Source organism: Lactuca saligna, chromosome 3 (assembly GCF_052625555.1).
Source record: "Lactuca saligna cultivar CGN05327 chromosome 3, ASM5262555v1, whole genome shotgun sequence".
Classification (NCBI taxonomy): Eukaryota; Viridiplantae; Streptophyta; class Magnoliopsida; order Asterales; family Asteraceae; genus Lactuca; species Lactuca saligna.
Window position 1 is genome coordinate 10,040,556 of NC_136419.1, and position 27,619 is coordinate 10,068,174.

General features: G+C 36.3%; 2 protein-coding genes across 2 annotated transcripts; one reads left to right on the forward strand and one right to left on the reverse strand.

Annotated features, from left to right (window-relative positions):
• Window positions 1-9,908: 9,908 nt before the first annotated feature.
• Window positions 9,909-14,300, forward strand: LOC145034420 (uncharacterized). Its single transcript, XM_078982825.1, has 2 exons — window positions 9,909-10,063; window positions 11,154-14,300. The coding sequence occupies exon 2, from the start codon at window positions 11,282-11,284 to the stop codon at window positions 14,024-14,026; it is 2,745 nt and encodes a 914-aa protein (XP_078838951.1). The 5' UTR covers window positions 9,909-10,063; window positions 11,154-11,281; the 3' UTR covers window positions 14,027-14,300.
• A 298-nt stretch (window positions 14,301-14,598) lies between these two features.
• ADNT1 (adenine nucleotide transporter 1) lies at window positions 14,599-17,384 on the reverse strand. Its single transcript, XM_078982827.1, has 7 exons — window positions 17,065-17,384; window positions 16,083-16,295; window positions 15,957-15,994; window positions 15,753-15,865; window positions 15,549-15,662; window positions 15,108-15,446; window positions 14,599-15,020 (listed from the first exon to the last, which is right to left on the reverse strand). Exons 1-7 carry the CDS (start codon window positions 17,217-17,219, stop codon window positions 14,937-14,939), a joined length of 1,056 nt encoding a protein of 351 aa, XP_078838953.1. The 5' UTR covers window positions 17,220-17,384; the 3' UTR covers window positions 14,599-14,936.
• Between the last annotated feature and the right edge of the window lie 10,235 nt (window positions 17,385-27,619).

Below are 27,619 nucleotides of genomic sequence, written 5' to 3' on the forward strand. Positions count from 1 at the left end.
ACTCCACATCGACTCTTTGGTTCCTTTCCAAACGAGTGTCTCTTTCAGAATGTCTATATGAAGCGCACCAGTAAAATCATCCACTATCGCCACTATTATTTCTTGCAAATTAACCCGTACAAATTTCTTACTATGGAAGGCTCAAGTTGTTCCTATCCAACGAGGTGTTCAGTTGTTTGGCCATCTTGATGGAACCACCCTTGCACCGCCACAGACTTTACATGGTTCAATCAGTGTTGCTGCAAAAGAAACCGTTGAGGCTCCAAAAGAAACACACAATCCCGCATACAACACTTAGGTGATTCAAGATCAAGCTGTTATTGGGGGATTGTTATCCTCCATGACTGAAGATGTCTTACCTCAACTAATTTGTTTTATTGACACAAGTCAAAAATTGTGGACGTCTCTCCACATTATGGTTTCAGCCCAGCACCGTGGAAATTCTATTCAAATTCTTACTCAATTATCCACTACAAGGAAGGGCGACATGAGTGCAACAAAATACTATCAAAAGATGACAAGATTTGCTGATACTATGGAAAATATTGGTCAACCAATGAATGATGAAGAAATAATTGGCTATATGTTAGCCACTTTGGGACTTGGACATGGCGATCTCTTCATAGCCATTACTATTCTCAGTAATGGGCGCAAGGTAACCCTTCCCAAATTTTATTCGTATTTGATTGCTCATGAGGCTCAATCCATTGCCATGGGCACCACAGTGGTGTTAGATGTCATTTTATGCATCTTTTAGAATTCTCGTACTGCTCATGTTTTATGTCAATTTCAGATAGTTTAAGTGGATCAGTGCTTTGGGAGGAGTTGGATGCGTGTTTAGATATTAAAATGGAGCTTGAAACTTATGAAGGATTATGAGGAATGATTAGAAGATGTTTTGGTCAAGAAACATTTGATCGAATTGATCACACAAAAATAGAATTTGCAATCTGAAGTTAAAGAATGTTGCTGACAGCTTTGACCCCCTGCCAGTATTTTGACCAAATCTCATGAACTATAATTCTGATTGATGCGATTCAAAATGTTCTGAAAAGTAAACGAAATTTTGGACGTCTTAGGAAAAACATGTGATCACAAATCTTGTCCATGCGATCACATGGAGCCTTTATGCAATCGTAACTTTGCTCGCAACTTGGTTTTGAGGTTTTTTAGTGCAAAAAATTCATCCGGAAGAAGAAAATGAAAATATGTGATCGCAACGTATGTACATGCGTGTAACGTCCGTAGATCCGGGCTAGTCAATTTAAAGATAATAGGGGTCGAAAATGACTTTTTGACAAAAGATTATTTATAAAATATGTCTCAAGGGTTTCGTACATATAAAGAGCGTCGAAATCCAAGTTATAACGAAGAAGTTATGATTCGTCGAAGTTTAGCGACGGAACCGGCACGGCACAATGAAGACGTAAATAGTGAATTTATGATACATAAACTTTTAACCTTAGTAATCTAAATGAAATTCGTAGAATATTCTAACCTGAGAACGTCCATAAAAAGAACGTCCAAATCTGACTTCGTATGAGGAATTTATGATTTTTCGAAGTTTCGGCTTAGCAGTGTACAACCCGAAGTTCGAGTATTAGATCGAGCGGTTTTTAGCCGACACAACCTAAACGAGAATCGAAGATCTCATTATTAGTAGCGTAACGATAAAAAGACAGACGGAAATGGACATCGGATGAAGAAGTTATGAGATTTTATCGGACCAATCATGTCCCGGCCTGTTAAAAATATAACTTTAAAAATAAAGTCAAAATTAGCCGACAGAGTCTAAACGAAAGTTGTATAGTACGTCTCCACCTACACGTGGATATAAATAACGTCAAAAACGGAGTTCGTATGAACGAGTTACAAATTATAATAACATATTTACGTATTAAAATAAAATATAAATCATATATACGTAGACATATATATACATATGTATGTATCATTAGAAAGGTATCGACGATGCGGTCATTATAAGACTAATGTTGAGTTCTTTCGACATTAGTTTAGTACAAATATCGTTAAATCTATTTAAAATAATATTATAAAGGAGTGTTTAGTTTTTTATATAACTAAAAGGCCATTAAGTAATTATATAGGGTAGTTTTTGTAAATTCAATTACTATAAATAAGAGACTTGGGCTCTCATATTTTTTGCATCATTCTCTTGATTCAAGAGTCTTTCTCTCCTTATCCCCCGAGCATTTCGATCCCTCGTGATTCAACTTCTCTTTCTATAGTTTTTAGTATAGTAAGGTGAACGATGAAGCATTGCACGAATCTTTCTTAGAAAGATTCAACGACGAAGTTTTGCCTCTGCAGAGCCCGACTCCTAGCTAAAATCCCCTTGTAAGTAAGTTATGCTTACGCTATTTTAATATAGCTTATATTTAAAATTAATATTGTTATTATGAACTTATAATAAATATTTGAGCTATTATTATGACTTATATAAGTGTCGTTATAATATCTTTTTAACTACTCGCGGTACGAGGAATCTAGTTTAAAGGGTCACATAGGGTTGTTGGATTTCAGAAGTGCTATACGCCAAAATGGTCCTACCCTTCGGTGTTTTATGTCTGGCCCCTATCTGTACATAGTGGTTGGAAAGTATTGTTTAAACGCTTATATAATAATAATAATAATTAGTCACGGTAAATATTAGACTAAAATCTAATGGTAATAATACTACGTTTCGTCAAAGGAAATTATTTTAAAGTAAACGAAGCGCTGTCCGAGTACCGAGTCACCACCTTCTCAAGTGAGTGTATGGTCCCTTTCATCTTACACATAGATATGAAGTATTTTATTATAAATTACGTGTTATGTATGCATATTGTTTGAATACTTGCTGTCTATGCTGGTGAAAGATTTTTATACATGTTTTAAATTATGTAAACTGTATAAAGTATTTTATATCTACAAAATATGTTGGGTAAAACATGGATAGATGAATGATGAGGGATAAAAGCTGAAATAGAGGAATATTAGCAGCATGGACCTAGTGCCCTATAGGTATACATTGGCAGCAATGGACCTAGTACCCTATAGATAAGCACTGGCAGCTGCGCCACAACCCGTAGATGTTTTAGATCTATGGTAAACGTCCTAGCAGTTGCGCTCTAAGGATAGTATCGGCAGTTGCACCTAATAGGGAGCCTTATGACCACGACAGTAGCGTTTAAAGGTCAATACCGGCAGAAGCGCCTCATAGAAAATGTCCCAATTCTGGCAGTTGTGCCTAAGTGACAAGATTAGCAGCTGCGCTTGACCAATGTGTCATTGGCAACAATGGACTTCATGTTGTTTCCTTAGGATGATCCTTAGGAATGAATTAATGAGAAATAGATGATTCTTAGGGTAGACCCTTAAGAATAAAGAAGATAATGGGGATGGGTAATTAGGTTGATTGTTTGATTATTTAAACATAATAATTATATTATTGTGGGTTGAAAACCCTATGTACTCACCAGGTTTCCCAACCTGACCCACTCAGTTTATTTATATCACAGGTGTTGATATGAAGTCACATTACACTGAGAGATATAAAAGAGATGTAGATCACTAGTGTAAATAAATGTAAGTTCTGTTTATGCTTATGTTTCTGTATTGATGATGACATCCCAAATGTTTTAAAAGTAAATAAAAGTATATTTCTTTAGAAATGCTTTGATAACGCGATTATCATGTTTTTCTGGGAACAAATTCCGCAACATTTTTATTAAAAGAGATACTCTGATTTTTATAAAGCGCAAACAAAAATCGGTTTTTTCTGGCCGTGAAAAATGGGGATGTCACAATGCGATCAAAAATTCCCTCCATATTATCACAAGTTTGCCAAAAAAGTGTCGAAATAGCATCCTACTTCATCAAAAAGGCCCGTGATGCGTTTTCTCAAAACATGTGATCGCAACTTTGAAACATGCGATTGCATGTGCGTTGTTTTTGCTGATGTATGCATAAATAGACCCTCATAACCTTCCAACAACCTAAGTTGGCGATTACAGAGATACCAGACGACGAAAATACGATTTTGGAGGTGTTTCTTCTTCGATCAACGATTTCTGAAGATATGAAGATTGTGAATCATCTTCTTTAAGTGGATTAGTAAGATTAGTTGTTTGATGTCTCTTTTCATTTGTTTTTATCAGATTTTAGCCATGGCTGGCTAAAACCTTAGTTTTCACTTCTGCAAAGACAAGTATTTTTCATGTGATTGATCATTAAATCTGATTTTTGATTTGTGTTTCTATCTAGATTCTTCATTTTTGTTCTTAATGAATGTTTGGTTTTAAATTCTTGTTAGGATGATCACCTAGCTAGGGTTTTATCATTCTAGTTAATCAATTAATAGAATTTGTAATTGTTCTTGTCATTTGGTAAAAGTAACAAGTAGCAAATTGGTTCTGTTTTGGGATTTAACTCTGGTATAAACTAAAAAATCATATATTTACACTTCCAAGCTTGTGAGAAGTATTGGGTTATTGATTTGTGTTTCTATCTAAATTTAACAGTCTTGTGAGAATTTTGGTTTTAAAGTCTTGTTAGTCTGATCACGTAGCTAGGGTTTTATCATTCTAGTTAATCAATTAATAGAATTCGTAATTGTTCTTGTCATCTGGTAAAAGTAACAAGTATCAAATTGATTATGTTTTAGGATTTAACTCTGGTATAAACTAAAAAAATCATATATTTACGCTTCCGAGCTTGTGAGAAGTATTGGGTATTGTTGGGAATTTTACAAAGAACTTAATGCAAATTTTCTGATCTTAATTAAAAGCTTGTTTGATTAGACAGTAAAAAGTTATGGTTAATTGAAGAGCTTGTTTTGATTAACGAAATAAGGTAAAAGAGATTATACTAGAGTTTGTTAGTTTTTCTTAGTACCAACTTAGATAGAACGTGTAACACCCCGACTCTCAGGTATAAATTTTACAACCTTATATTTCTATTTCGAAAGGTCGGCTCGACGAGTTGGACGCCCCAACTCGTCGAGTAGGAACGAATTTGGCCGCGTGTCTAAAGTGACCAACTCGACGAGTTGAAGGACATAACTTGAAGAGTTGGAGCTGGAGGATGAAACCCTAATTTTCGGAATAAACACACACACACAAACAACCACCCTATGGTGGCCGATAGTGGCAGAAACGGTGGCAGCCACCACCTTGAGGTGGTGGCAGTGGGTTTTCTGACTAAGATCGCTCCAATAATCCTCACAGTACAACAACTACATGAACACTCGACTACATACCCATGAAATAACGCACACTACTCGGACTTGAAGCAGCAGTGCACTCGAACTCATGAGGAACACGAACATGGCAGTGGCGGCGGTGCGACATGATGGCAACAGTGGCGCGTATGACATCAAACAGCTCAAGGGAAGCGAAAATACAAGATGAGGTTGATCTTACCAGGGGATTATGGTTGCTCGCAACCTTCTCTTCATCGTTCACAGCTCTAACTTCAATCTCGATAGTCCTCTTGGCCGTTCACAGTGTCACCGGCAACAGAGCTGTGGTGGTCGGCTCGGGCTCGCAACCCCCCTTGGCTTCGCCGACAAGGAGATCAATGGCAACTGGAAGGTCTCCCATGGTGGTGGCTAGTGAAGCATTATGGTTAGGCATGTTTAGAGGAAAACGAGGGGGGGAAGGAATGACGGGTTTAAGTCCCTTGTTCCTTTCAACTCATGCTTACTTAACACATTTAGTACTTCCCCATGCAATATTTTCCACTTCAGCCCTTCCACCTCATTTTCTTTTAATTTAAATCCAAATAATTACCACGGAGCCCCTAACTTTATAAATAATTATAAACTGAGTCCGGAACTCACACTTTTAACCTCTGACTTCTAAAATTGTAACAATTAGCTCTTTGAGACCAACCTTTGATATATAATTATTTATTTTAGGGCTTCTATTCGTTCATTATTTTATTCATTTAACTAATAAATAAATGGGTGTTACATTCCTATTGGGCTATTGATGGGCCAACAAAGAACAATCATATGGACTAAGAATATATGGATGGGCTTTAGGGTAAGGCCCATGTGAGGGTTTGGGCCCAATTTGGAAAATTAAGCCATAGATGGGCCATAACTGGGCCCTGAGGATTATGAGATGTTGGACCATTAGAATACCAAGTGTTAGACCACGAATAAATGATTGGGCCTTCGGGTAAGACCAAGTAAAGGTTTGGTCCCAATTTGGAAAATTGGGCCATATGGTGGGCTTTGGTTCATTATTAGACTTTTGAGCCTTTGGATTGGGCCTTGGGCTTGAATCAAGATAAATTAAGGATAAAGTAGTCTTTTACCATAAGCATGGATTTATGGATATATGTTGGGACCCAATTATTAATTGAGTGTTATTTTGATGTTAATAGTTCAGGAATCTGTCATCCAGCAGCCAGAGATTTATTCACAAGATTTCAGCAGCCACCTTAAGAGGTGAGTTTTCCTCCTGTAGGAACGGGTCGAAGGCACCAATGTCGACCCGTTTATGTATGTTAGCATATGTCGGACTTAGTTCTGATGTCGGGGTTAGCCCTATGTAGTCTATATGTTTATGTGTTCTGGACTTCAATCCGATGTAGGGCGGGGCCCGATGAAGGTCTCTATGCTTGATGTATTTGTGATTCTTGCATGTATTGTTATGTGTTCTAAACCTCGGTCCAATGCTGGGGAAAGCCCGAGGAATGTTTAGTTATATGTTATGTGTTATATGTACCGGATTTCTATCCGATGACGAGGCAAACTCGAGGAATGTTTATGTGTTTATGATATAAGTTTATGTTTTATGTTTGTTGATATGATATACGTATACTGGACTTCGGTCCGATGTCGGGCGGGGCCCAATACCGGACTTGTCCGATGCCGGGAGGGGCCCGATGTAGTGGGCTAGGCCCAAGTTATGTTTATGTGTTTATGTTATATGCATTGTTGATATGTTTATATGTATACTGGATTTCAGTATGATGCTAAGCGGGGCCCGATGTAGCGGGCAAGGCCCAAGTTATGTGATTATGTGTATGGTATGTGGTAGTTTGGGGAGACTCACTAAGTTTTGTGCTTACAGTTTTTAGTTTTGGTTTTAGGTACTTTCGGTAGCAAAAGGAATAGCTCGAGATGATTGCAGTGCACACATCATTTGTTTAGTCTTAGATGTTTATACTTTGATATATTTGACATATGTTATGATATTATTGAGATACACGATTTATGATTTTTATATGTTGAATGATAATTATGGTTTTATTAATGGTTTAAAATGAAATTTTTAGACTGTATTTTTGGGATGTTACACCATCCTGGTGGCTCGTGATGGGTTGTGGTCGTGGCCCTTCGTGTTTCGTACAACGAACTGAAATGGCTAATTTGATTGGATGTTGAGTAATGACCATATTTTAGGGATTATTTTTTTTAATTTTACCTTTCAAATACATAAACAATTCTATAAATACCATCCTTATTCTCTCATTTAACTCACATAATTCTTTTTTATTCTTCTCATAATCACACACTTTTTTTGCTTGATAAATTCAAAACCAATGACTTCTAAAAGGATCAATTGGTCAGAAAATAAAGAAGATAACTTAATGCTAGCATGGGTAGTTGTTTCAGAAGATCCATAAATGTCTTCTAATTTTTTGGTAAAAGTTGAAAACGTCTTCCATGATTTAATGGGTTGCCGAAGTCGTAGTCTTGATTAAATATGTTCGAAGTTTCACGATATGAGGATTAAATGCCTTGAATTCAATGAGATTTATAACTTTGTTATAAATAACATAGATGAAGACGACTTGTTTGTTGTGGCCATGTACAAATATGAAGACACGAAACACACATCAATTAAACACGTCAAAGCTTGGCGAAAATTGAGAGAGTCCCCAAAATTTAGTCATTAAAAATAAGATTTAAAAACTAGTTTAAGCTGTTTGTGGTTGCATTTTTATGTTTTTTTATTATCTTTTTTATTTTATGTTGTGTGTTTTAAATTAATGTAATCTTTGTTTCGTTGAATAAAAAACTAATTTAAAAAAGAATATGTTTTATTGTGTTTTTTAATTAAATTTAAATAAAAAATGAGGTGGACTGGTGTGTTTGGTTAGTGGTAGACAATGTGGTGATGATGTGAGACCCACCACTACAATGGTTAGTGTTGAGTACAACGGATGGTCCAATATAGGTGTCGCTAATTACAAATATTGTTAATCCTTCGAAAACATTTCTATCGCTAAATTCCCAGACAAATCCATTACAAATCTATCTTGTTTGGTTATCTAATAAGAAAAATGCTAAATTGTATAGTATTTGTTGTGTGTGAACGTCTGTTTTATTGCAGTGTGTGACTGTTTTGTTAAAAACATAGGATTATTGTCAGTGTAGCCCAATAATGTTTCGTATATTGGTTTAAATGGTCCCTCGTGATTTTTTTTTGCGTTTAAAGGGCATGAACTTGTGTTTTACCGGTTAATTTCGTACATTTACCTATTTTTGAAGGTTACACTGTCTTTATCACCTGCCAACTAGGCAGGTGAGTCAACAATGACTCATTTGTGAGTTGACTCATCGTTGCCACGTAAGTAAATTGACTAGGGAGGAAAAGGATTGCATCTGCCAAACGAAATCGGAAGTAAAATCGACTGGGGAGGAAAAGGATTGATCCTCGTCGCTCCAAGGGGAAAGAACAATCGCAGATGTGCGATCGATTGAAAAAGCGGGAAATCAGGGTCTAGAAATCGATTAGTCAAAGGGGAACGATCGATGATTAGCGAAAAGGAAGCACGTAGGTGCGTAGTCTGCTACTCTGGATGCATTGGCCGATCGTATGGTACACTGGGAAGATTCGCCCCTCTCTCACTGCAAATCACCATTGTAGAAGAAGCATCACCCAAAACATCACGTGAATGGTCTCGATCAATGACAACAAACACCCTCCCTTCCAGCTTCATTGTCGAACCAGAAAAAGAAACGAGGAGCTACCGACCACCATGACAGCCCCTCCCTTGGTGAACTCAAACAATCACTGAACACCATTCCTCTGTGAGTTGCTCTTATTGCTTGGAATTTATCCGTAATTGTGGCTGTCGGCGATAGAGTCAGGGAAGACCAAGTGGATCATCAGAAAAACGGGTTTTTTTTCCCCTCTCACTCTCCTCACGATCGATTAAGAACCACCGACCCATCGAGTTGCTGATTTCATTTGTATTCTTTCTTTCCCTGGTCTGCCTTCTGTTTCCCCTCTTCCTCTTCAGTTTGTTCAGGCACAAGAGATGCTTCCTTCTTCGATTTCCCCTCCTATTTGCTCGATCGAACACCAAATAACCCACCCCAATCGTTGTTACTACTGCTCTGAATTCCTTCCAGATTATTGCTACCGGAGACGAGAAGGAAACCTCGAAAAATCTCGCCGGAAAACGACCTCGTTATCCCTTCAGTCGAACCCAAAACAGTGGTACATTTTTTTAACTTTTAAACCTGCTGACTAGGAAGGGGTTCACCGGGTGACCCCTTCATTTTTTTAAAAATGACTTTGTAAACCCTACAAAAATTAATTCGTACCCTTTAAAGGCAAAAAAAAAATTACGAGGGACCATTTAAACAAATATACGAAATATTGTTGGGCTACATTAACAATAACCCAAAAACATATCCCATCTTTATCTATTTTTATGACTTTCTTTCTAAATTATCAGTGACAATGATGATAAATGTGTTAACAATGTTTTCCTTTATAGATTTTATTTTATTTATCCCCTTTAAAAATATTGTAAACAGTTAAAACATTTCATTAAATTACATATCAAAATAAAATTTTATTTATTTTAAAAATAGAATAAATATGTAATAAAAACTGAAACTTAACGGGCATTTATGCGTACCACACTGTAACGTGCGCCCATTTTCCGCGTTCACCAGTTTTATTGATCAACCAAATGTGACGTTGTTGGATTTGGTGATCGAAGCAACGTAATCTCAATCAAAATTTTCACTCTCTAATTTCCTTTGCAAATGGATGTTCTTCGTTTTTCTCCCTCCCAATTCCAATCCCAGGTAATTTGATCTACAAATTATGAGTTCAATTTTCATTTTTCGTTCCTCTAACTCCGATTTGCATAAGATATTTGCTATTTATGTGTGTTCTTCACGGCATTTGTTAGAAGGAATCCGAATGCAGAATTTTTTTCTTTATAATCATGTATTTAATTTGCAAATTGTTTCCTTAGTTTCATAGTTGCATGCATCTCTGTATATCTGCTTTGCACATCTCTACCTGTAATGCGTCTGTGATACGCAATGTTTTGTTGATGAGAAAAATTAGAATAACAGACTCATTTCCGATCGTGTTCTTAGCCTAAATTTTGTTGCTGCGACATTATTTTTATATAATTACTTGCCTACGAGAGATAGAGAGACGCAAAAACGTACAATATGTATTTCTTATTCTTCCACGATACGGTGTTATCGTTGATTATTGTCCTTCGTTTTTACTTGGATTTGGATAATTTAGGTTTGTACGGCTTGATTAAAGATAAGCAAAGTTAATTCAACTTAATCTGCAAGAGTGAACCAATTTTCACTGTTTTGTACAACCTTTCGATTTTCATCTAAGTAGCTTTAGGTAAATGTCAACAATGGGTCAATGGCCGTTTTTTTTCAACATCCAAAATTTTTTTACTCCCGAATTAAAGGGATTTGATCTTAAACCTTTTATATTCTGAATTTTTCAGATTTTAATTTCTTGCTTCTGCTTGAGAGGGGTTGCCTTGGGGCATAGGAATGATTAAGTTTAGATGGAATGAGTCAATGAATTTGTTTCAGGATCATGTTGATCCAGCAAAAGAAGAACAGCTGAAATGGACCATAATAGGTAATTATCTACATCCAACAAAATGATCCTTAGAATATTTTTATAGAAACCCTACGAGGAAATAGGAATGATCCCTTTTGATGGATATTACACCTTAGCTTTGTTAAACTTAATACATTTGGAAATGATCATAAAGTAGTTGATAGTTTTTTTTTTTTGTATAATTCTTGTATAGGCATTGCTATGCAGCATAAGTTGTCAGATGATTCAATATCAAAACATTTTTCGTTTATCACAAGACCTCTTTTTTTTTTTTTTTTGTTTCATATGCAGAAACTGATACTAAAGTAACGAGAATCGTGAAGCTCATCAAGGGTATTTTTGGAAACAGAGAAGTAAACCAAACGAAAAGTACTGAAGCTCTTGACCTTATTGAAGATTTTCACAATCAGTACCAATCAATGTGTGCTATGTACGAAGATTTAAAAGAAGGCGTAAAGAAAAAATGCAACAACGAAGAAGATAAAGAAGACAACGAGTCTTCCACTTCTTCATCATCAAATTCATTAAGCATGGAATCAGCAGGAGGATATTTTTCCCCAGGTAGTGGATCAAAAACACCAAGTCTTGATAACATTCCAAAGGCAGCAGCAACAACAACAGATGCTCAAAGTATGAAATCTGAGAATTCATGTTATTCTTTAGAAGATGTGAGTGAAGTTGTAAAAGAAACATTAAGTGTTGAACCTGTTTGGAGTTCATATAAACCAGAAGAAAGAGAGGAAGAAGAAAGGGGTAGAGAAGTAGAGAAGCTCATGAAAGAAAATGGTGATTTAAGAGATAAATTGGGTGAAAAGGAGAACAAATATCAGAACCTTGAAAACAAATCAACTAGAAGGATGAAAGAGCTTGAAGATAAAGTTGTTGCTTTGAAGCATGAGATTGAGGAATTAAATCATCAGGAAGGGGAAGGAGAGTGCAAGGGTAGACATGATGAACTTCATAAAAGAAAAGACAAAAACAAAAACATGGGATTTCAGATTGAATCTGCTGCATTCAAAGAGAAGGCAGGTGATGTTTTGAAGAAACTTGATGAGTGTGAGAGGATTCTCAAGTGTAAAATCGATGAATCCATGGGTCGTGTCCACAATGTAAGAAAGGAATTGGATTTGTTAAGGTCTGGAAATGATGAAGATCGAAAAAAGTTGTTGTATGAAAAGGAAAAAGAAGTCGAGTCGTTGAGGATTCAGAATCAAGCATCGGAAATGGAGCTCAAGGGTAAAATCGTCCAATCCATGGAACGCGTCAAGAATCTGCAAATGGAACTGGATTCCTTAAGGCATCAGAATAAAAAGTTTCTACATCAAAATGAAAAAGAAGTCCAGAGTTTGAGGATTCAGAAACAAGAAACAGAAATGGAGATAAAGGAAAAGACCGAAGAGGTTGTAGATGTGTTTGAAAATATTTTCAAGGGCAAAATCGTCCAATCAATGGATCGGTTGCAAAATATGCAAATGGGAGTGGAAACTTTACGATCCCGGAACGTCGACGTTCGGAAAAATTTATACGAAAAAGAAAAGGAAGTCGAGTCATTGAGTATACGGAATAAAGAATCAGAAAGTGAGCTTGAGAAAAAGAGCAAAGAAGCTGCGGATTCCCTTGAGGTGGTGGAAAAACTATCAGAGAGATTACAGCAAACGACATTCAACCAAGAGGATTTGAAACAGCAAGTAAACGATTCCTCTGTCATGATTGCAAGGATAAACGTCGAAAACGAGAAACAACAAACTACAATTTCTCAACTAAACGACGAAAATGAGAAACAACAAGCTACGATTTCTCAATTAAACCACGAAAATGAGAAGCACAGAACTAGGATTGCTCAACTCAACAACGAAAACGAGAAGCAGAAATACACAATTTCTCAATTAAACTCCCAACATGAGAAGCAAAAAGCTACAATCTCTCAACTCGACAACGAAAATGAAAAGCAGAAAACTACAATTCTTCAATTAAACGACCAGGATGAGAAGCAAAAAGCTACAATTTCTCAACTCAGCGACGAAAATGAGAAGCAGAAAACTACAATTTCTCAATTAAACACCCAACATGAGAAGCAAAAGGCTACAATTTCTCAACTCAGCAACGAAAATGAGAAGCAGAAAGCCACAATTCTTCACTCTAACGACCAACTTGAGAAGCAAAAAGCTGCAATTTCTCAATTAATGGACGAACATGAGAAGCAAAAAGCCACAAATTCTCAACTAAATAGTGATAGTGAGAAGCAAAAGGCTACAATTTCTCGACTCAACTGTGAAAATGAGAAACAAAAGAGTACGATTTCTCAACTGGAGAAAAAACTCCAAGCGAAAGAGACTCAGATTACTAATCTGGAAGCAAAATCGGAGGGAGTTAAGAAGGAACTATCAAACAAGTTGAAAACGCTGGAGCACAAATTCAGATCCATGGAGATGGACAAAAAGGAGCTGGAAGTAAAGAACGACGTGTTGGCGGTGACACTGGAGCAAAAAGACATGCAGGCCGATAAATTAAACGACGAGGTGAAATCAAGTTTCCGGGCGGCGGTGAAGAAAATGGGAGATATGATGACGGAATTCCGGAAGTGTTCGGAGGATAACATCCTTATTTTGAGCCGAAGAATCCGTGTGGCCGAACAGCTTCAAAACGAAACGCGAGAGTGGTGCAAAAAAACAAAAGATAAATACGAGCAGGACAAAATGGACAGCGACACCAACGTTCGCACAATCAAGGTCCTGATGACGATGGTGAACGAGACATTGAAGGTGACGGAGGCTCTAGGGCTCCGATTCGTGGAATGCTGTGAGACTTTCATGAATCGTGTGTCCAAGGTGTCGTGTGAGATTAACTCTGCCAAGGATTGGGTGAGAAGAAAGAATGTGGCGATGGTTCAATTGAAGGAGGATTTGGATGCAGTTGTGGTGGAATTGGATGGTAAAGAAGAGGAGGTGCTTCGATCCAGGCAAAAAGTCTTGAAGTTGGACACTAAATTAAGGGATTTGGAGAAGACTGTCAAGGAGAATCATGAAACCATAATTGTTCTCAAAGAGGAGAAAAGGGAAGCAATCAGACATTTGTGTGTGTGGACTGATTATCACCGGAGTCGAGCTGATTTTCTCACTAAATCGCTTTCCGATCTCCTCGCTAGAAACCACAGACCGGTTTAGTTTCATGTTAACATTTGATTGGAACCAGGTTAGTCCTTGAATTTTGAATCCCAGCTTCTTCATAGAAACTAGACACCGGTTTTTTCTGGTAACAGAATAACCCGACTGGACCTCATTTAGTCCATGTATACAACCCCTCCCTTTGTGTTGTTCATTTTGTTTATAAAAAGTTTCATCGACTTTGTTTGTAAAAAATTTATTGCATGTGTATTGTGTGGTGTGGCCTTATAGGAATCAATAACCAACATAGAGAATTCCAAATGTTTTTGAAACATATTTATCTATTAGTCTACTTCTCAAGATAAATTACATTTTTTGGTCCTGTGAGTGAAGCCGAAATTTGATCCCAAATTATATGAGGTTACTACTTACTGTAACGTTTTTAGTCTTTGTTCTAATCAACCGACCTTTTCGGTCCTATATAGATAGATTTTTGAGTTTTGGTCCAAAAACATATATACTAGTTTTACATGAACCAAAAACGCTATAAAAACCTCAAATAGAGACCAAAACTGCATGACAAGTAACATTGAAAAAATCAGGAACAAAAACGTAAAGAGTCAAAAACTGTGTTTAAATAAAAGGCAAAAATCCATGACCATAAATAATACTAATAAAAATTAAACAAACTCGTGTAGCAAATATCCTTATTGGGTGCCAGGTGTTGGTGTAATTATGAATGACAAACACCAAAAAACCAAAGCACAGCACAGCAGAATCGGGTACTCACAGTGGTCGACCACTCTATCAACACTAACAACTTCTACATCTCTTCATTGAATAACAAAGAGTCAAAGAGAGAGAAGAGAACAAAAATCCTACCCCTTCCTTCTGCTCGCAAAAATAACACCAATTCTCCAACATTATTATTATCATCTTTTCCTTTCTTTTCCTTTTATTTTAATTTTTCTCAATCAGATATCCTCATCTCTACTCCAAGTAGATCCTTAACAACCTCGTACGACACAAACGCAATCGCTATCGAAGGAACCACCTGCCACACAAACCAAATACAAAAATGACCAAACTAACCTTTGAGTCGGTTATATAATTTTATGACAATGAAAATGACGAAACTAACCTTGACCGAGTTAGGAACGAGGCCCTTATACAAGGCTCCAAAACCTTCATAGCGAACGGTTTTCCTAAAGGCATCAACCATTCCAGTGTACTCAAGTGCTGACTTTCCATCTGCAGTAACAACCGAAGCAGCATCTTTCCAACCAACCATTTGCATTCTTCTACGGATGACATCAAGCGGGTAAGCAACCGTTTGACCAACCGTCCCAGCTGCGGCCCCACATGCAAGCTTTGTTGTCACACTCAACTCCGTGCCCTCAACTAACCCAAATGGTCTCGACTTAACCAACCAGTCTTTTAAAGACTCATACACCGCAAAATTAAGACCCACATACGGGACCTACAACACAAAAAGAAAACAATTACCCTTCAAAAACTCAAAACCATACTATTATAATTATTATTATTATCATCTTGTATTTGAGTTTTGCGTTTGACTTACGACACCGATGACAGAAGGCAGCCAGCCTTTGTATAATGCGCGTGGACCTTCTTCGCGTAGCACTGTTCTAAGAGCATGTGCGATTCCTCGATACTGACTTGGAGATGTATCGGTCTGCATGCAAAATTTGTAAAATTAGTTGGGGGAGAAAATAGAAAAAGAAAAAAAAAAAAAGATGTTGGAATTGAAAATAATAATAAATACCTGGACTGTAAGACGACCACGAACCAAGTCCATGGGATAGGTTGCTGACATGGCAATTATTCCAGCACACGCACCGGCTCCAAGACGTAAGAGAGGGGTGAGTTCAGCATCCTCTGGAAAAGAAAAACAAAAAATTATTATTAATATTGTAGTTAGTTTTCAAGTGAAAAGACTAAAATAGTATGTTGAAATAAAATAAAGTACCATTTCCAGGTTGCTGACGATACAGATACAAGATTCCCCTGTTTATCATATCACAATATGTTACTTAGCATGTTGAAATTAAAAAAAAAAAAAAAATAAAAAAAAAAGGAAAATGAGATGACATACTTTGAGGCCTCCTCATAGCTAAAGAACTTAACAGCAGAGTTAGGAACAATTCTAGCACAATTAGTGCCATTTCCTTTAAACAGCCCACGAAAACCCTCTGTTCTCCATATATATTTCAACCCTTGGATTGTACCATTATATTTGATCGCGTGAGGGTTTTGAACCTGGAGCAGAATTTTCAATCGTTCTAGAGGAGCAACAGCAGTTCTTGATCTGCGAAATAATAATCAAATCATAATGAATAATCATATTAATCTATATCATAAATTTATAGTCTTATTATTATCTTGATTCTTTCTTTCTTATGGTTGTCTGGCTGATTATACTAGGGGTGAGACATCATACATACATCTTCTTATACAACAACACTTTAATTTAAAAGACTATTTATTGATTATGACTTATGCCAAAATCACATGCTCATCTTACCTTTTGTGTTCAAGCTACCTCGCTAGACTCTTCTAAGTTCTAACAACATCAATTGCAGCCACGGGTTGTATAGAAGAAGTGAATCGTGGATACGTTTACCAGGGTTCAATCATTTCATTGTTCGATTGGGTCTAAGTAAATCTAATATTCAGAATAGGAAGACGGCCAAACCCTAAGAACAAATCCAAACTGAGTTGTAACCCATGCAGTCGAAGTTAAATTTCTGTGGATTTTTGGCAATTATAGATCAAATTTTCGATTTTGGCAATCTTTATAGTCTCATGTTTCTGTTTTTGTAGATTAAAGAGTCCCGTATTTCAATCAGTCGTCATGATTCAAAAGGGGAGAAAAAGTGTTAGGTAAGAAGTTTATTGATACAGATATATATCGAATGTAGAGATACAAATCTATTGCCAAATACTAAATAATCAGCTCAAAACACAATGTATGTATAGTGTAAAATTACTCAAAAACATCGAAAGTGACATGAATGAGATCAGTGACGGATAGATTGATCGATTAAAAATAGAAGGAGAGAGATGAAAGAACTAACACTCCACCGGCGACGCCGCCGGCCACAAGAGACTTGCAGATGCTGAGTAAAGCGTGGCGGCTGGGAGCCTTGACACCTTCACTGGCAATCTTTGCTTCTTCGGCGAGATTAGCGATCGTAGCGCTGGTCTTCCCTACTACATCCTCCGACGCCATGACAACCGGCTAAACCCTACAAATGGAAATTATAAATTGGAGCGGAACCCTACCGCTAATTAATAAAGATTCGCCGTCGCGAGGCCTCCTCCGGCGATCTCAGTGGATGTCAAATGGGGAATAAAATATAAAATTGAACCAAATGAGAAGAAAACACGATTTATGCAATGCGATTGTGTTTGTGCGAGTGTCCACGCGCGTGTTGGATTTATCATTTATGCGATGTGAAATTGTGTTTTGTTGGTGAGAATTTGCATTCATGACTTGGTAATTTCATATTATTGTAATTTATTTATGCAAAACTCAATCTATTCCACTTGTTTTCTTATTTATTTGATCATATTTATTTGATCATATGTTATTTTATCATAATTTTAACATATATTTATTTTCCACAGTTACTTCATTATTCATTTCCAATGTATCATTAATTTAGTTTTCATAAATTAAATCTACTATAATAACTATTAATTTCAAATTTTAAATTTTAAATTTCAATTTCAAATAAATTTACACTTTAAACATTTGTATTTAACATTTTATTATAATAAATCGTTTAGTACACGGGTCTAACAATTAAACACATAACTTTAATTAATTTATTTTTGCATGTTTTTTTTTTATTTTATAATTTTCACTTATTTCATATTTCAAATTCAAATAAACTTTTCATTTAATCGATCCTGTTTAACATTATGTTTTAATTAACCCGTATAATATACGAGTTTCACAACTAGTTAATTTATATAATATATTATAAATATTTATAAAATGTAACTCATGTTTAGTGTTGTCACTTAGTTAATAGTACAAATTATGATACATTGTACAATCATTCTTTACGGTTTATTTTACCCGAACATGTTATTTATATTTCATCATTTTATTTTCGTAGCTTCCACACAGGTTTCAGCCGGACGGAAGGTTTTAATGGAAGTCGTATCGTTTTCTTGGGCCTTCTGATTTCTGTGTCACGGTTTCTGTTCGCATGATTGCTTCTTTTGATTTTTCATGGACTTCTTATCCTTGGAGTTTCCAATTTTTGTTGTGCTAAAATTTTGGTTGTTTGGGACACCAATCTAAACCCTCAACATCGGCACAAACATATATGAATCTTTATATATAGTGTCAAGTTTTATGCTAATAAAGCATCCTTTAAAACTCAAACTTTTATGACATATGTGTTTTTCATACTCAAAATCTTTCTGCATTAATGCCAACAGCCCAACACTTACGCCACTAAAACATCCTTTAAAACTTAAATTTTTATAACATATGTGTTTTAGGAACAAGTGCTACAGAAAACTTATAAAATTGAAACTTTTATGTAGTATATTATTTTGGAACTACTGCTAAAGTAAAGTAACGTAGGTTGAAAGATTAACATCATCACTTTTCTGATGTGCATCATAGATTATATGGGTTTGTGAATTAATCTTCTAAGTGTTAAGAAAAGTGATATATGTTAAAAGATTCACACTTTACTGAAATTTCTTAGGTTAACATGTTTCTGAATTACTCTTCTAAGTTATATGGATCTATGACTACAGAGACATCAAAATTTAAAATTGATAATGTAAATGTAGCTTCTAGCTTTCGGTTATAAAGTATGTTTGTCAAATGTGTTAAATTCTTGTTGGGTTTGCAATTTTCTTCTCCTTTTTTATCATCGTAATTTTTCACATACTTAATTATGCACGATTGATAGCTTCATTTTATTTACTTATTTTTATAGTTTATTTTAGTACATTTCATTCGCATTTTAGTTAACTTTCATGCATATTTTCCCTTTTGTTATTTTTATGACCATTTCGGGGTACTTTCTAGTTTCTTGAGCATTATTGCAGATTTTCTTGGAAACTAGCGGGGCGGCACTCTTGCGAGGCGATTGGGCTTGAAGGGAATTGGAGATTTCATGCTTGATGGCTATGAAGGTGATTCATGGGGTGGACTTGTCAATTGCTTGAAGGCTTGGAAGAATTGAGCTTTAAATTTGAAAGATGCGGGGGAACATTCAAGCGTATGAAAATTATTAATCGGGCGAGTTCACGAGCTTTGGAGGATTTAGAGAGGTCAAATTGGGCTTTAAATGAAGAAAAACTTGAAGAAAATGGGCTAGGAGGTGATTGGATTCGATCTGGGCTAGTGGGATATGCTTTAGAGGCCCAAAATCTCAAAGGAGCCCATGTCAGGTGCCACCCGCGCAACCCACCCGCGCAGCAGCACGCGGGTCGCGCAAGGCCCTGCAGGGGCAATTTCGGAAATCCTTCTTTTGGGCTATTTGAGGAAGGTTGGTGCCCATCTTTTGCATACACTTGCACATCCGATTTTTGAAGATTCTCTCTGGAGTTTTGGAGACTTTTGAAGGCCAAGAACCCTTGAAGAACATCATATTTTTACCTCTTGATTCTTGCTTAATGTTTGGTACAAATTTCTCTAACTTTGTTTCTTTGTGTTTAGCCATGCTTGGCTAAACTAATCTTGGTTGACTTTTGTTTAATCCTTTGAACTTTTGTTGAATGTTGAAGAATCCATGAACATGTTCTTGAATCTTTATGGAAATATTTTGTGTTTTAACATCTTATCATTACTTGTATGTTTTAGTTCATGAGTTTAAATGTGTTTGTGGTGATTAGTTGGCTAATTTCTTGATTAAGTAAAGGATCCTCAAATTAGCAAGCAACAAATGATTTTTGTGTTGATTTTACTTCACACAATCATAAAAACATTTCCTCCAACATGGTGGTGAAAGCATTTGACCCCTCTTGGATTTGGTGACTTTTTGGTTCTTAATGCTAGTTGACTTTCACTAATTACATGCTATTTGGAATTAGTGACTTTGACTAAGGAAATTGTTATGAGCTTCTCTAGCCATTTCAACAATTAAGAAAAGTCTAGGTAATCTCAAGCTCCTTGGATTACTATAGCCAAATTGAGGATTTAAAACAAGTATTGCACCATTGAATTCTAATGATATGTTCATCAAAAGTCAAAGTGAGAAAACTTTAAGTCAACCATCTTTCCCTTATTGATTTTACATCAAATTCTTATTTTTGTTGCAATTGTCTATTTAAATCATAGTTAATTCTAGTTAGCATCAAGTATTCAAAACACCAAAACCCCCCATTTTATTTTTATTGTTATTTTACAAGTATTTTTACAAAGAGATTTTTCATAGAGTTAGAAATTGAACCAATCTCCGTGGATTCGATCCCTTTACCACTATACACTATTTTAGTGTGTAACATTTAGGGTTATTATTTGTGTTGGCCTCGACAACCACCAACGATACATCTTGTGTTTTTTTTTATCTATGAAGGTTTTAAAGTTGTGTTGGACAGTGTTCACCTGTATTTAGTTGTGGTAAGCATTCGAAATCCCAAGTATTATATTTCTATTTCCCTTTTGTATGTATCGTTGGTATTTGGCGTATACTTAATTATCTATGATATATCTTTCTTTTAAGGCTTTAAAGTTGTGTTGGATATTGTTCGTGTGTGTGTTTTAAAGTTATGTTGGATATTGTTCACGTTTGTTTAGTTGTTGGGAGCATTCGAAATCCCAAGTTTTATATATATATTTCCTTTTGTTCTTATATTAGGTGATATATTTACTATGTAATCACAACGATTTGGAGCTATATTGTTATATTATAATATTTTTTGCTATTGTCTAAGGGATTACTCATCGCTATATTTAACATATTTCAAATCAACGTAAGCGTCTTTCTTCCTCAACGTTTATTGGTGGATCTACTTACCACTTTTGCCTCAAATCAGTTAATGTTATAGGAGCTACTCTCCCGTTTGTAAATATGTAATGGATAATCATGTATGTATAACGATACAAGAAGTTGTGATATGATACATTCACTTAATCAACACTCATTATTAATGCGCAACAAAAACACGTAACAATCTACCGCAAAGCGTAGGCTAAAATACTAGTTATTACTAACTGCTATAATGTATCAAATGGATTATTACTTTAAATCAAATTCAGTTTAAGCAATGTATTTTATACATGACATATAGATACTTCGGTTTTCATACCTTTCAATAAATTTCATCAATTTATATGATAGAATAAATTATAGTTTTTGTCCATGTGGTTTATACTTTAACATGGCTCGTTTATATAGTTTCCCAAGTTGCATAGATGACCCCTATGATTGATACGATCTAATTAACCCGGTTAAATGCATGTGAATGAAAAAATTGCCCTTATATTTGTCATTTTCTTATTTTCCTTATTTTTATGGATTATTTTTAACACAACATTTTGTTATTAATTATTAACTAAAAGAACCACCAACCACCACACCAATATAAACAAGATCACGTCAATCCTCCAACAGCACTACCTACTTGCAACCGAAAAACCAACCAATTGTCTTCGGAAAAACAACCACAACTACAGTCACCACATCACCATTGTCGCCAGCAGACCCATTATCGACCACACAACTATCACCACTACCAACAGTTTCAAATTCCTAAACTAAAAAGAAAATATTAACCCTAAATCAAAATGAAAACTATAACCCACCACACAACCATCAACATCGTCACAATTACTGCCATTGGACCACTAACCAAGTAACCATCACCACCATCATCACTTTATGTTGGGTTTTTATAGCACAAATACACTTTTCTAAGGTAAAAGAAATAATCAAAATTTACCTAAGTGTACATGCACCCTAAGATCTAGGTTTTACTAGTTATAGCAACGCACTTTAAAAATTATGTAAATGGGAGATTACTAACCTCTTGATTGATTTATCACAATCTCAAAAGTATTAACACTTGAAAAGGATGAAGGAACCAATGAAGAACCCCTCGGAATGCAGTCAGACCCAAGACTCTAATGAACAAAACAAGGAAAACCCTAAAGAGGGGATAAATCGAAAATCAATAACCCTTCGAGAAGGGTTATATTTTTGTCCATGTAGAGAGAGGGGTGTACAAAATTTTGAGGCATCAAAAGAATGTTAAGGTTTAATCTCGATCCCTCTGTATATAGTTAACAGCTAAAATCCTTAAGTTGATAAATTTCCTAAAAGATAATAAGTATCCTTATCAAAACCTGCCATACAATGATATATATCCTTATTTTCGCTCCATCATCTTCCAAGAGGCTTCTAAAATATTCATATTAATGTAGAGGAAATAATTAATATACAAGCCTTTTAATCAATTAAAACTATTTAATTAATTACCAAAATAATTTGTAATTAATTTATTAAATCCTAATAAATTAAAAACTAAAGTTTCTCAATTTCCTTATTGTTAATCATGTCACGAGGCTAACCCAAAAAGACCATGTTATTATTTAGAAATATTAACAATAACTAATGACCTTGGATACTATTTCCAACAACCTCCTACTTTGACAAGTCATCAACTATTTGAGGTTTGATACTTCTTAAAACAATCAATAAAGAGTAGTCATCCAATGCAACTGCCAAATTCTAATCAAAATCAAATTTTAGTCCTTAGATAATTGATTAGTTATTCCTTTGTTTTATATATCCGTATGAACATGAGAGATGTATAAGGTCAATCTTAGCGTTTAAAATTCTATTTGTCGATAAATATTTATGATGACTACGTCCGATTACCAAATTGAACTCATCAATTTCAGTTAGGACATGGCAAGGCACATTAGATGTCAACACCAAATCATCGACGGGCATATGGATTTTGCTTCTCATGTTAAGGCATATGGAACGAATAAACTTTGACTACATAGTTTTTTTCTACTAGTCATATCATACATGGAAGCCTGACCTTTGCCCCCTCGAGGCAACAACTAGTACGGAAGGCGTTTGTGGCGTCCGCTAACCAACGCATGCTCGTAATCAGGTCCTTCTTCTCGAAGAACACTGGAGCTCCATATTGTAACAACCCGTTATTTCAGGTCAATGTAATGTCTAAAAAGTTGAGTCTTGTAACCTCTTTGTGAAGTAATAAGAATATCATCGAAAATGAAATGTTCAAAAATCTCCATTTGAGTACACTATGTGGTAGATATCGTGATAAGGTTTCCAAAAATATAAAGAACACTAAAATCCGAGTTATAACGAAGGAGTTATGACCAATCAAAGATTCATAACACTACCGGTAAAGAGTTGTTAAGCATAAAACGAGAAATTTTAATAAAATACTTGTTAGCCTTAGGTATCTAAATGAAAGTCGTGGATATCATTAAACCGCGAACATACATAAAAAGAACGCCCAAATCTGACTTCGTATGAGGAAGTTATGATTTTACGAAGTTTCTGACCTAGCAGTAGACAGCTAAAAACTCGAATTAGATATAGAGCGATCTTTAGCTAACACAACCTAAATGAAAGTTGAAGATCCTGATCATAGGAATACAACGGTAAAAAGACAGATAAAATCGGACGTCGGATGAAGAAGTTATGAATTTTTAACGGAATTTAGCAGTCCTGGCCTACTAAAAATATACTCTTAAAAATAAAGTCAAAACTAGCCGATGGAGTCTTAATGAAAGTTGTAGAGTATAGTCTAACCTACATGTGGATATAAATAACGCAAAAATCGGAGCTCGTACGCAAAAGTTGCGAAATTTAGAAGTTTGGAAATCCAATTTACGCCCAACGTGAACTGGGTTACGCCCAACGTACCAGGTGATAAGGGCGTAGTCCCTTCGGCATCAGACATCCCATCGTCCTTCAGGAGGCTAACGTAAGCGCTGACGTATGCTATGCCCCGCGTAAGAGCGTACGCCCAGCGTACGGAGGCGGTTCAGCCTCCTATAAAAGGGAGGCTAGGGTTCCGAGTTTCTTGTTCAATTATTATCTTTTCCCGCGCTTTTGCTCTGTGTTTTTCCACTCGCAGCCATCCCGACAACCCGGTTTTCATACTCAAGATTAGAAGGAAGTTCTACACTCCCGAGATTCCCGAGAATTCAACTCTCACTAGTCGAAGTTCTGTTCGATTCTTCTCTCGACTACTTCAAAACAACCACTTCAATCAAGTGAGTTCATACCCCCTTTTATACACATTCAAATACTTTATAATGTACTTTTAATACATTTCTGGGGAGAATGCAAGTAAACACACGGTTGATCCTGAGTGAAAACGTGAAAACTCTTGTTATACTTTGCATGCATTAGATTTATACAAAATGCATAGTATCCAGGGTAGCCATCCTTGTTAAACCATTTTTATGCATTCAAAGAACTTATGATTTATGCTTTGTCAAACATTGTGAAATAGGATAAACATTGCATACAAAACTATTATTTTAATACATACTTAGTTGAGAATCTGTGAGACGATTACATCTTCAATGCTACCTTTTTGTTAAAAGGTACTACCTAAAATCTTGTCTATTATAACCAGAGTCTCCCGTTTGGAGAGCGTGTCAAATGTGTATAGATCTATACGGGAAGTCATGATCCCACGCCCTGACTATTAGCTACAGTCCTTTGGGTGACAGTTTGTCATAACGTTTCGACGCCTGAAGACCATCGCCACATGCATATTATGTTTAGTACGGATATAAAACTCACCGGATAGACAATTATTATGGTATTCTGATTTTATGAATGAGTAGCTATTAAAACTATTCTTCATCTAACTACTGCGATCTTCTTATAGCTTTATTATATAAAACTATGCCTCAACCTTTTAAGCATGTTAGTTGCTTGCGATTTTCGGTCTTGGACATTAGAGACTACCTATTACTTTAGGAAAATAAGAGATTTTCTTGTATCCAAAACAATCAACTAATAGGAAAATGAGGGATTTTCCTGGTACAACTATTTACAATTCACAACATGAACATTCATATGCATTTCATACTTTTATAAGAAAATAAGGGATTTTCTTGGAAAACACACAAACTTTGGAATGGCATACATTTTCTCAAAACCGTTTATGAACTCACCAACTTAATTGTTGACACTTTTTCTTTGAAATAACTTGTATTCTTAGGGAACCGCTAAGCAGGTTTGGAAACCAACTTTTGGGGATTAACGCTCTTGCATTAATTACTTCTTTTGAAAGATGTTTATGTATTTATCTTTTGAACATGTAACAAATACAATTATGTAAACATTTTGAAACATATATATATATATATGGTGGTGTGTACTTTCCTTACTATGAACTGTTATGATAGTGAATATGACGTCCTCCGCCCCCGAATGTTGCCTTCGTTCTGGTTTGGGGTGTGATAGATTGGTATCGGAGCATTGTTTATAGTGAATTACGTAAATCAAAACCATTTTTGGTATACAACTATAAACACAACTGGGCAAAAACACTCCGAGTAAGAGTCATACTTTTAAAATTAAATTTATTTAATTTTTGTAATGTAGGCATGCATTCATTTCATATTAATAACAGTGTCATAGATAGATCAATATAGAAGTATTATAACTAAATTGTGCACTGCAGGTGTGCCTTGGGACATGTAATCGGAACTGGGATGAATATAGCCTGGTCAACTATATTTGTCTGAGAGCCGACTAACGTATGCCAGGGAGTGTCTATAGTAGACAACAAATTTAAAACTTACCAAGAGCATATCATTAAAAATACTATGGGAGTATTTGGATATCTTCAATCGTCAAACTTAAGGGTAAATTTTACATGCTTTAGCTTATAGTCAACTATTAACCCTATTATCGTATAGACTCAATGGCTGGATTCCATCACCCTGACGACCCCTACTACCCCAACCAAGGTAATGGGGGATGGATTGAAGATGACCCCGAGGAGGAACCCATGGAAGATGAGGAGGAGGAAGGTTCAGATAGCTCAGCCTTAGAGCCTGAGGTAATCAATCCGCCAGTCGTCCAACCTCCATCCGTCCGACCTCCGTTCAGGATGGGATTTCAAGGACCAACTCCCATCTGGGGAAGCCACATCCACCATTGGAGCCAACAACAAGGATTGTGTCCTCCTTACGGTATGTGTCGGGACTTCTACGATGTTAGCGGAGGAAGTCAGCTGATCGAGCACTCCTAGTTGTGGTACGCAAACTTGCCAATTAGGCTTATCAATCTAGAGTCCAAGCAAACCGGATTCGCGAGGTTGACATAAAGATGGAAGATAACGCAACTGATATCCATCGCCTAGACATGCTATAAGGGAATGCTCAACTCCACACCAACTCCCTCCAGGAGCAAATGACTGCATCTCTCTCCGAAATAAGGGATTTGAGGGAGCAACAAGCTGCCTTTGACAGGCGTCTCATGGGAGCCAAGCAATCAGATGCAGAGTCAAACTTCAAGCGCAATCTGTGCCGCAAGTAGTGCTTGCCTAACTCCCAAATTTTGATATAGAATAGGACCATCGGATAAAAGTCTTACTTTCTTTAACTTTCTGTAATCGAAGACCTTTAAAAAGGTCAATTTTTTTCTAACTTCGGATGTAACACAACCATATGTTTAATATATATATATATATATATATATATATATATATATATATATATATATATATATATATATATATGTATGTATATATATAGGGCATATCTCTTTCGTGTGGTAATTCTGTGCATTTCATTCGAGTTCATGAGTTGATCTATTGCTATTCAAACTCCATTTGTGAATCAAACTCAAAGCCCTGTGTAGGTCAAACCAAATTCTTGAACTATTAAAAATAGTTAACTCATTATCATTCGACCCTCAACCACCAAAACTTATAATCTTTCATTTTTATTTCTTTGCAGCGGGATGCCTCCTCGTCCAAACCTAAGACCCAGACCGGGCACGATACCAACACCACCAGCTTATGATACGACCATGGTCCAGGCTGCTATCACAGCAGCAGTAACTGCCGCCCTCTCACAAATAAACTCCAATGGAAATGGAGGGGCAGGAAGCAGCACGAATCATTCCAACCATGGCATTGGTCATGGTCATGTAAAGGAATGTACTTACAAGGAGTTCTCCAACGCAAAGCCAAAAACTTTTAATGGCATTGGGGGAGTCATTGCACTGATGCAATGGTTCGAAAAGACTGAAACGGTCTTTGAGATCTGCTCTTGCCAAGAAGCGAGCAAAGTCAAGTTCGTCGCTTGCACCCTCACTGATTGAGCCCTCACGTGGTGGAAAAGCCATGTGAAGTTCGTGACTCTCACCATCGCCAACGCCATAAGTTGGGAGGACTTGAAGGTCCTACTACTGTAGGAATACTGCCCAAGGGGAGAGAGACAAAAGCTAGACCAGGAGCTTTGGAATCTGAAGATGACTGGATCTGACCTAGTCGCCTACACGGCCAGGTTCAGCGACCTTGCTGCCTTGTGCCTTGCCATGGTCAACCCAGAACCAAAAAGGTTGAAAGGTACATTTGGGGGTTGTCACCCCAGATTCAAGGTCATGTCTTGGCCTCCAACCCTATCACTTTCAACAGCGC